At 38.6% G+C, this 11,616-nt stretch overlaps 1 protein-coding gene across 3 annotated transcripts in view; it reads right to left on the bottom strand.

The window, feature by feature from the left end:
- The window catches only part of PHKB (phosphorylase kinase, beta), a 199,894-nt gene extending 188,278 nt beyond the window's left edge, over nucleotides 1-11,616 (bottom strand). For 2 of the 3 annotated variants that reach the window (XM_004690319.2, XM_012730657.1), the window contains exons 1-2: nucleotides 11,565-11,616; nucleotides 9,343-9,454 (exon numbers count right to left, since the gene is read on the bottom strand). In XM_004690319.2, coding sequence (XP_004690376.1) covers nucleotides 9,343-9,397 — 55 coding nt within the window. In that variant the 5' untranslated portion in view covers nucleotides 9,398-9,454; nucleotides 11,565-11,616. Of the gene's footprint in view, nucleotides 1-9,342; nucleotides 9,540-11,564 lie in introns of those variants that run through there. The other variant, XM_012730656.1, reaches the window with a different exon arrangement.

The following is an 11,616-nucleotide window of genomic DNA, read 5'->3' as shown; positions in this document are numbered from 1 at the left end:
TCTGGTGAAGCCTCTCACTGCCCCTGAGCCTCTGGCCTGTACCCCAGTTCTGTATGCGCAAATAAATAAATCTAAAAAAAAAAAAAATTCCAGATTTTTCATTTTCAATTTCCAGATGAAGTCCCCTAACAAAGTATGTAGTACCAAGTCAAAACTATACAGTGCATCTTATGCACCCAATCTGAAATTACTTCAGATTGGGTATAAGATGCTGAAATCGGCTATAAGGTGCTCTGTTGTTCAAAATGTATTAAATATACTATTTTGGCTGAAGGAGAAAGGACATAATAAGGCCACCTACAATAGATATCAATCTCTACTCTCAATTATACATATGAACCTCACACAGGAAAGCTATTATTTGAACATGGCACAAAATTTCTATCTTGGAAATACATTAGCAAGTGAATATATGAGAACATTTAACATCACAGATAACAGTTGGGTCAAAGGTACAGATACTGCCCTTAATTTTGAAGACAGTTTTACACATCTGCCATATGGTTAAACAGATGAAAGTTCACAATAGAAACATACTCAGAAAACAGGAAAAAAATATAACTGAAACTATCCTAAGGCAGATATAAATCATAAAAATAAGCAATATGCTGACCTGTAAACTGACAACTGCATTGGGAAAACAGCCCAGTAACGGAAGCCACAGCAAGTCAGGGACTTCTTAACATAAAGATGATTTACAACTCTAACCAATCATCAGATATTTTTTACTACATTTAAAATTTATTGTGACCATACTAAAAAAGAAAGAATTTAAGTACATAGAAAATTCTTCAATAGTTCAATTGGAGGAAGAGAGAAAAGTAGTAAAGAATACAAAGTAAGCACCTGAGATGAGTATGTTTTCAAAACAAACAGGAAGATAATACAGTAGCCCATGCATATCTGGGAGATATTCTTACAAACCTCCAGTAAATGCTTGAAACTGTATATAGTACTGAACATATACACTATGTTTTCTCCTTTATACATAATTATGATAAAGTTTCAGTTTATAAATCAGCCACAGTAAGAGATTAATAACAATAATTAATTATAAAACAATTGTAATAATAGAAGTTATGTGACTGTGTTCCCTTTCTCGCTCTCCTGCCCCCCATCCTTTCTCAATATATCTTGTACACATGTTTAGACCACAGATGATGATGGGTAACTGAAATAGTGGAAGTTAAACTTGACTACGAAGGAACTACCAGATATATGTGACAGATAGCCACACTAAGCTCAACCATCCCGACCATGTGTCCGTTCTTGTCAATATGTAATCAGTTTGGCAGTAGGACTCAGTCTATATGCCAAATAACAAGAGGATCATTTATCCATGATCACATGCAAAAATTCACTACTGAGCTGTGAGATATGAATCTTAAATGACCATAAAGGAGGACAAAAGAAATGGTGTGAAGTTATTGATAAGCCCTTAAAAGTTAAAAACTAGGGCCCTCCCTGGTGAAGCAATGGGTTAGGACACAGTACTGCAAGCTAGCTGCAGCTGCTTAGTGCAAGTTCAATCCCTGGCCCTGGAGTTGACCCACCTGGCACAGTATACCTTTCCTGACCTTCCAGCTGCTCCCTGACCCGCCCACTGCTCCCCTCAGCAGTGTACTTTGTCTACCTGCCTGTTTTGCTCCCCATTCTGTCTCTCGTAAAGGCTCTTACTGTCCCTGCACCTCTGGCTTATACCCCAGTTCTTTATGCGTAAATAAATAAATCTTTTTTTTTTAAGTTAAAACTTTTATAACTTCCTAACAAATTAAAAACTAATAATGTACATTTTGAAGAACAACAAAGAACATGAGATAAAGGCCTCCCTGGTGGCCTGGGAGTTAAGTCTCAGCACTCTCTCCACTGAGACCTTTGATGGGCCTGCCAGGGAGTAGACCCACATATGGCACAGCAGCCCTCCCCTGTCTCCCCTGCCGCTTCCCTGAGCAGTGTTTCACAGTAAATCTGCCTGTTCTGCTTCCCAGTCTGTCTCTGGTGTATATTCTCATTCCCCAGCATCTCTGGCCTGTAAGTTCTTCAACGTTAAAAAAAAAGAAAATATATACATATAAATGGTCAATTTCAATTATACACTTAGGAAGAATCTTACCACGGTTTTTGGAAGTCACTTAATGCACCATATCTGTTCATCTATATAAAGCAACTTCCTCAAGAAATGTGTGAAATATGAACTGAAAAAACAGCTATGAAGTCAAGAAATTAAAAGTGAAGAACTCATTTTAGAGGTCTAAGAAGTAGTCTGATCACTGTTAAAAAATAAAAAGCAAATGAAATCTATAGGTGTAGGAGGGACATAGCCAATTTTTAAAAAGCAACAACTTTTAATCTTTTATTTTAAGATTTATTTATTTATACATACAAGAGCTGGGGTTCAGACCAGAGGTGCAGAGGGTAAGAGAACTCACCAGAGTCAGAGTGGGGAGCAGAAAGGATAGATCAATGAAACACATTGCTGAGAGGAACAGCAGGCAGGTCAGGAGAGGTCAGCTCCCTGGCCAGAGATTGAACTCATGGTACAGTGGCTGTGGATGGCTTCATACTGCTGCAATTTAACACATGAACCACCAGAGAGGTCCCAACTTTTCATCTTTTCAAAACCATTTCAAATCAAGCTAGCCAAGGTCTAATATGGCAAAAATGAGAACAAGTGTATTAAAAACACATCACAGAAAACCATAATGAACTATCAGAAAGCGTGTACCGATTTTTCAAGACCAAATATATAATCTCTATAGTTATAATTTCCTTTTACGTTTTTTTCTAATCAGGGATTTGAAAATAGACCCCCAAACTCATAAAAAGCATGTATTAACTGAATGTTTGTCAATAAAAACAAACAAAAATATATATATATTTTACAAACTCATTATATTTAAACAGGTCATCAAATGTCTGTATGCACCTTTCAGCCTAAATGAAGAAGATACAATAGCATTTTGTATGGTTTTGCAAATTATCCCTCAAAAATAGAATGATTTATTACTTTAACAGACAGACAGATATTACCAAAGGATGTAAAAATAAAACAAGAATTTATGACTTTTCAATATACATGTGAAATGTCCCTGTGCTAAACTGGACCACGTATTTAAAAGCATGCTGAATCAAGTATGTTATAAGCAGCAGAGTTTTCGCAGGTATGCAATGTCAAACATGGGCTGAGCGCACTGTGCACTGAAGAGACAGGGGTGTGCAACACATCACTTCTGCCACTAGGCTGCTTCTGGCCTTCTCGCCTCTTTCCAATTTATTTACAAAGCTGTCAGGAGATCATTTATAAAAGTTACTCAGGCTTTATCAATCTATGCCTTGTATCCATGACTTTTCATTCCATACACAGTAAAGTCCAACTCTCTCAAAGCCCCTAATACCCTGCCCAGTCCAGTCACCCTCTCTTTCCTAACCCGTTACTCATCATGCTTTGTCCTTGGCGTGCTAGGTGCTCCTCTGGTCTCTAATTCTATGTATCCCCAAGATCCTGCCCTAGAACTGGCCTCATTGCTAATTCAAATTTGACACCTATTTTCTTTCTTAGCTAAACATAACTTCCAGATATGCTTTACATGGTATCCCACCTTAATTCTGCAGAAGATGGGGAGCTGATAAAAGGTGTTAAGTAAGGAAATAACAGGCCAGTTCATTATTTAAGTCAGGCATTTGTGGAATGGAAAAGGCTAGAAAGGTAGCATAATGGGAAGTAGTGGCTAAAGGCAGCAAAGTTAAATAGGAAACAGCTGGATAAGTCCAGGAGAAAGAGATTGTTTGTGTGCAAACCCTAAAGTCATCTTGAGTTCTGCACAAAGTTCCCCAGGACTATGAGCTAAGATCAGCATCACATAAACTGTCTATGAAATCATGGGCTCAATAAACACTTGTTCATTTGAAATGAGTGAGAGAAAAACACCAAGTGCACCAAGACACAAATAATAACCACTGTCACTTATTACAGAATTGGCTCCCTGCGCATATGAAGAAGGGGAAGGCAGCAGTAGTTAGGAGCAGTGATTCTGCCCCAGTTTGTATCCTGGCTACATACTCACTACCTGCATGGCTTTAGGTAAGCTATTTTACTTCTCTGTATTGATTTCTGCAATAGAGAGTAATAGCAATAGTACCTAGAGCACAGAATTGTTGAGATTTAAATGTAAAGCACTGAGACTACTACTTAATTCATCTTAAGTACTAAATAAACATAGGCTGTTTAAATAGTTGTCACTGCAGTCATCACCACCATTATAATCATCACTGTTATCACTCGTACCCCTACTAGAACTAGTAGATATTTCACAGACATTATTTATTTCATCTTCTCAAAAGAACTTATAATGAATATGTACTATTATATCACTATGTGTTAGGTGTCAAAGGTGGTGACACAGTTTCCAGATATCATTGCAGATATCATTACTGGGGTTTGAGCTGAAATGTGAGTCACAATTCCATACATAAAACACATTATAGCAGTGTTACTCAATGGGGCAGGAGGGCTCAGGTGTGATAAGTAAAAGGATTTTCAAAGCATTGATTTACTGAGAATTAATTATGCTGTGGGCACTTTTGTGGGCTCTAAGGATGCAACAGTGAATAAGACAGATGAAGCCTCTTCTCTTATATGAAACACAGAGAAGAAGCTAAGGGAAAAAATCAAATGATGAAAAGTGCTGATCATTCTCTGATCAAAGGACAAAATTAAAATTGAGAATGAGATGTCAGAGGGTCACTTAGGTTGGGTAAGCAGGAAAGGCCTTTCTGAGGAGGCTAAGTTTAAGAATTTAAACTACAACCAAAAGAAACAAGATACCCAAACAACAAGATAGAATTTCCTAGGCAGAGAAAATAGCTACAACAAATAGCCTCAACTAAAACAAAATGTGTCTTAAAGACCAAAGCAAATAGGTTGAAGAGCATTTCAGGGAGGAGCATTCCCTAAAGAGATTAGGGAGAAAAGAGCAAAGTTTGGAGGGGTCACCATGAAGGGACTGAGGGCTTAACACTAAAGGTAAAGAAGGCTCACAGGATATTGACATGATCTGACTTAACATTTTTAGAAGATTCTTCTCACCACTAGATAGACACATAGTAGTGAAGCTAGATTGTAAAGACAGGAAGCCAGGCTATTTCAGTAGTGTAGACAAGTTAAAGTGGTTTAGGCTAGCAAGGAAAGAGTAAAACTGAAGAAAAAGTAGGTATATTTGGGCACTTATTCTTGGAAATGGAATAGCGAGGATTTACTAATGACCTGAATTTAAAAGGTTGAAGGAAAGAGGCATAATTTCTATACTTTTAGTTGAGCAGCTAGAAAAATATAGTTTAATTAACTGTGCAACAGATTTAGGCAGGATTATGTTTGGAGCAGAAATTGAGTACAAAATAAAGAGTTCTGTTTGTCAGGTTAACCTGGAGCTGCGCATCATATATCCAGTTAGAAATGTTCAGTAGGCACCTGGATAAGAATCAGGAATTCAGAGGAGTTCCCCTTACCCTTTCTCTAGTTTCACTGAAGACCAGGGATAAAGAAAACAACAAACAGAAAATGGCTCTTAGGATGCAAAATGTGAGTATTCTGTCACTATAGGATGCAAAATGTGAGTATTCTGTCACTATCTAATACAATGAGACATACTGCTCTACTCTTCATGAAACCATTTCACTTATAAAATCTGAACCATCACCTTCACTAGGGATAATGACACAGAAAGACAGCAAGCTTTAAGGTCAATCAGATTCATTCCATGGAAGTTATATTACACCCTATGGCCTCTGCTTCCAAAATCTGACAAGATTAGAGACTAGGACCTTGTAAGGAGAGATCAGAGCTCCCAGCAAGATACAATTTACAAGTGTTTCTGAAAATTCCAACCTGCTGCAAGGGAACCCACTACATGCCCAACATAAGACAAAAATACCTTCTAACTACAGGACATAAAACACTGACTGCTTTCCCTGCTGTTGGATAGAAGTTCCTGTGAAAACATCAGAAATAATTCCTTAGACTTGAAGTGATGACTGACACAAAAGGAAACTGAGTTACAGTAAAATGAAAGGTAGATTCTGTTTAATCTGATTCAAGTTAATTAGACATTAGTATGACAAGTTTTCTTAACCTAACAGCCATTTCAGGGTAGACATCAAAATGTGGAAAAGAGAGAAACTGTGTCTGTTTGTATGTCTTATTTTTAAATGCATTTCAGCAGTAATGTAAAAGGCATATTTTTATGAAAAGTAAAATATATTGGGTAGTTTTATAGATTAAGTGTTTTACACATACATCTTACTTAATCCTCTCAAGAATCTCTAACGGCAGGTTTTACCACCATTATTTTTAGAGAAAGAAGGTAAGTCTCGAAAATATAAAGTAACTTGCTGCAGATCAAACTAGCAGTAAACAACAGGCCCAGGGTCCTATTTTGGTAGAGCAGAACACAAAATTTACACTCCTGCCTTGAGCTCTTAAAGGGGGCAACAACCCATAATAATCAAGGTGCCTCCGGCTTAGAGCCTCTCTGGGCCACAAGAACCCTGCTGTATTAAGGCCAAATGACGCTGCTAAAGTTAAGTAGTTAAAGAGAAGAAGAGCTTGCTGGAGTTCTGTCCAGGACATACAAAAAACCATTTCCAGGTATTGTCATATGCAACAAATCAATTTCATAAAAGAAAATTAGTCAAAGAGGGCCCTCCCTGGTGGTGCTGTGGGTTAAAGCGCAGCACTAAGAAGCTAAAGCCACTTCAGCATGAGTTCAATCCCCGCTCTGGAGGTCACCCACATGGAGCCACAGGCCTCTCCTGACCTACCCGCTGCTCCCCTCAATCTACCTGTTCTGCTCCCCATGCTGTCTCTGATGAATTTTCTCACTGCCCCTGCACCTCTGGCCTGTACCCCAGTTCTGTATAAATAAATAAATAAATCTTAAAAAGAAAATTAGCCAAAGAACCTAAAAAGGAATTAGTAAAGGGCAAATTGTTCAAGTCACGTGTTGATAAATTTAGGGGGTCAAAAAAAAGATAAATGGTTCATTTTAAAAAGAAATTAATTTTTTAAATTATCTCCTCCTTGAGTAAAAGTGAAAATGCCAAACATCTTATAAACAATTGAACTCTAATGCCAATATGACTGCTGCGGATGAGAGACTTGGCCAATCTAATATATTGACTGTGTCACTGTAGTGGTCACGTGAGCAATGAAAACAACCAGGGGTACTAAATGTTATACTCTTCCTCTAATAATTTTGTCCATAAATTCAGTGTCTTGTATATTTTACTTCAAAGTTTTTGAAAGAAAAACCTAGACAGAGAGACATTTAGATCTCTCTTTGAATTTAAACAGTGAAAACAAAAGAAATTATATTCAACCACAGCGCACACTGACACAACACTCTTCAGAGCGGACATCAAGCATGCACACATAGAGATGCAGAATGCACTAAATCCAATACAATAGTGACAAATCTGGGAGGAATAAAGAGAGTTAAAGTGCATAAAACAGTCTAGGTATGCTGGAGACCAATTTTCCAAAATCAAAATACTGGTTTTCATTTTCCAAGGTATTGGATAGTTTTCAGTCCAAAGTACCAGAGAAAAGCCCAACTGTGGACCCAAAACATGCTTTAAATTATTGTTAAAAGAAACTATAACACAGAACATGCTCCTAGGATGACAATGTCAAATGAACTACAATAGTGGAAAACTAATGGTTTCTAATGTAAATGTGGCATTTTTGAATTAATAAATAATGAATAAATGCAAAACACTGAGTGCTTATTATTTTAACACTCAGTTTTAAGGGTTTCCTTATAGTCATTTTACTAACGAGGAACCCCCCCCCCAAAAATTGAAAATATGCAAAATAATTTAAAATGGCTTATAACAATAAAGTTTGCTATTCTATTTTGTTTCTCAGGACTTTCTATGTCAATTTAATAATATGGGACTGGAAAGGCATCTTGTACATGCCTTCAAAATTTTATGTAATGTTACAGTTGTTAAGTTTTGAAATTTTCAGGACTGTTACACATAGAAGCATACCTTCAGCATTCTGTCAAAAATGCAGAATGGGTTTGCTAATACTGAATAAGCCTGTATTAGAAAGCTAAGATGGAAAACAGAAACTGCTGCTTAAAAGAAAGGAAACACAGTCCAAAGATATATATCCTTTCCTTCTCTCAGTTCAAACATTAAAGTGGCCACATACAATACACAACTTTGTTATTTAGAAAATGGCAACTAAAAGGTATCATTTTTGTTCCTTAAGGTACAAACTTTGTTTTCTTCTCTTGAGTATGCTTCTTTCTTCCCTAAGCTACTGCCAATTTCTTTCCCTTACATTTTTCTCCTCCATCTGACCAAAGTATGACTTGAAGTATGATGGACATAACAGAAGGTACAACTTCTGAATGGTTTTCGTAACTGGAAAAGGGAAGTGTGGCCACTGTCACAGTTTGAGAGGAGGTGATCTCACATTTCCTTGTTAATGAAATCAGAAAGCTTAAACATTCTACTTATGGCATATTATAGACAAAGCAGCAGGTCTCTGTCAGTGTCCTCACACAGAACAGGCTTTTGATGGCCCAAGGAATGTCACAAATCACAGGAAAAAAGCCCTGAAGACTTCATATCAGCTCTGTGGCCATTTAATAAAGCCCCTTTCTCCTAAAAACCCAGAATTCCCAATGGGAATCTATCCATGGTTTTCCCTATACCCATGAACCAACTTGAAATTGTTTCCAAAATGCTGAGCACTCACTGGGGAAAAGTGCCACAAGTTTTCATTCAGCTAATGGAGGTGTCACCAACATAAAAGCTTAAGAGCCATGGCATCAATCATTCCTCCAGCTCTTACATCAAGAAGCCATGGCATGGAGAGCCAAGCCCCAGGCCCTGACACCTGTAAGAGCTGCGCCACCTCTAAGGAGCGTGCCTTTCCTTTCTATGAAATGTACATTATAAGTACCTACTTCATGAAGAGAATAACCTCAAGTGTCTTATTTATAGAAGTTATTTCCATTGTGTAAGAAGACCAAAATCATTTAAGACAGTGTATTATGTCCCATTTGACAGGGTTCTCAGACACTAAGCAACTGTCCCTAGTCAAATAGCTTTCAGATGTCAATACAGCAGCTCTAGTCTGTCCTTCTCATGTCTAATGCAAGACAACTGGCTACATTCAACACCCAGTCCAAACTTGGGCCTACTGTAACAGAAACGGTGCTCAGGTTTGGGTCACCAAACAGGAGATGAAACCAAAATATATGGTAACTTCAGTCTTCAGAAGCAATGGTAGTTAAAATTACCAAGTGACCCTTTTGGGGTCTACACACTTACCAGACCTTAAGAAAGCTGGTTGAGAGGAGACGACCGCATCAGGTGAGTTGGCCATTTCAAATTGTTGACTCTAATCATAAGCGTCGCAGCTAAACTACAGCAATTTTCAAAACTGTTTAGTGAGGGTTAGAAGCAATCAGCATTAGATTAATTGAAAGCAGTGTGAGTAGTTATTAACATGATGCAGTGTGCAACAAAGGCAATAACTGTGGCTCATTATAATTTTCTTTTTTCTTTTATGACTTGAAAATTTGATTTTCTTGGTTTTGATAAATTACACTTGCTTACAAGGATGTGGCAGGAAAGATACAACATCCAATTCTCAAACATTACATAGAGCAGCATGGGCTGTGGAGCAGTGAAATGAGTATGCCACTATGTAACAACACTTGAAATTCTGCAGTGCCATCTCTATCAGTGAGGTTAGTCCAAGTTTCAAACAAAGCTCAGTTTCTATATTCTTCTAAAATAACAGAATCAGGTTAATTGAGTCTAATCATATAGAAAGCCAGTGATTCAATTAAGCTTTAAAGTCCACACTTCAAGGTTATCAGGTTCTAAAACCTCGACCATAACTACTAATTTGGTGAAATGACTTCAACGGGAATCACTTTTACTACTATGATGTAAACACAAATGGGAATATCCAGCATGGATAGGGTGCACTTTACTTTGAATATTGAAACTGGATTTCAGTGACTGCATTCAACAAGTTAAATAGAATTTGAAAACACTCACATTTTTTCAAATTCTATTTTGAGAAAGTAAAGTTTTCAAAGCTTACTGTTATATCATGCATCTCAGAGAAAATAAGGACTGGAGAAGAAAATAAATCCTATATGCTTATAAAAGGAAAAAATAATAAATGCTTATTAAAGGAGATGCTGTGCAAAAGTGGAAGGCAGTCCCCTGTAAGAAAACTCAAGTTACTCTCTTTGAGCAGATATTATCAAGTCAACAACACTATTTATAGCCTGGCCACATATTAGTGGGCAACGCAAATATTTCAATTAGGTCATTTTAAGAGACAGTGTGGAACAACCTATCTGTGCCTACTTCACATAAATGTACTGACTCTAAACTATACTAAGGACTACTTTTTGAAAATGCCTCACATATGTGTGGTAGTTTTGCAATAGTCCCATAAAAGTAGATGCAAAAGTTTTCTTTTTAGGTTTAAAAATAAAGAAATTAGCAACAAAGAATTGGGTGAATTTTTCCTGTATGATTTATAAAACTCAGTAGTTTCTTCACAGTAAAAACAAAAAAGGCAGAGTACACAACAGGTCCATCATAAATGGAATTCCAAAACATAATGGGAGCATATTAACTAAGAAAAAAATCTTTTCATTTCACATAAAGTTAATTTTCCTAGGCTAGATTAGTAAGACTGACATTAGCATCTCCCAGTAAAATCTTTTACAGGGAAATTCTTACACCTCTCCTGTTTATACGTTCACTTTCTGTTCAGTACATGCAGCTGGCCAGAGTGACAGGAGTTTTCAGTCCTGGTTTTCAGAGGGATGACTGGCCACAGCACTGACTTCAGAGTCATGACTTTGCAATCTGAGTCCTTTCGGACACTTGAACTGTCACTGGTGTCTGCACAGGTCTCCTTAAGTCTGGGCCTGGGGTTGGGGAGCACAAGGGAACTGTGCACTCTGGAACTTGGGCAGATCTTGTGTCCTGAGCCCTATCTATGCTCAGTGTGACCCCTTGGTGGCCTGCTCCCCTGGGGTCCCTTACACACATATAAGCTGGTCAGGTCTCACAAGGTGTCAGGGCAGTAAAAGAGACAGACGAACATGACAACGGGTGGCAGTCAGTGTTCCAGGGCCAGACGGTGTTACAGTAAGAAGGAAGCTATCTGACTGGAAAAGGAAACACACGGGGCAAGGGGCTGTCACCCTCTTTCTCCCTGAAATGTGGCTGCAGCCTGATTTCGAAGGAGCAAGATCTGGGTGAAGTTGGTACCACTTGTGAGAGTGCACACACACGAGATAGCGTTGGGGTACACACACGGAGTAAAGTCGGGGCACCGCCTAACTTCTAGACGTGCAGGGGGCCATCAGGCGGAAGGCCTGGGCCGCTGCCCGGGTTCTAACGGGGACGCACGGGGACACAGTCGTCCCAGGAGCCCTCGAGCCTCCCCCCAAGGTGCTCGAGGGGGAGCACCCCCGCCACGGCGCAGGGTGCGAGGGCGGCGCCCCGGCCGGCCAAACCTGAGCGCTTGGCCCGGGCTCTTTGCTCCAGCACCTTCCAGCTCTCGTCCGC

Source organism: Condylura cristata, unplaced genomic scaffold (assembly GCF_000260355.1).
Source record: "Condylura cristata isolate star-nosed mole 26May11 unplaced genomic scaffold, ConCri1.0 scaffold00028, whole genome shotgun sequence".
Taxonomy (NCBI): domain Eukaryota; kingdom Metazoa; phylum Chordata; class Mammalia; order Eulipotyphla; family Talpidae; genus Condylura; species Condylura cristata.
The sequence above is the reverse complement of the archived record's forward strand: the minus strand, read 5'-3'. Positions and strand labels throughout refer to the sequence as shown.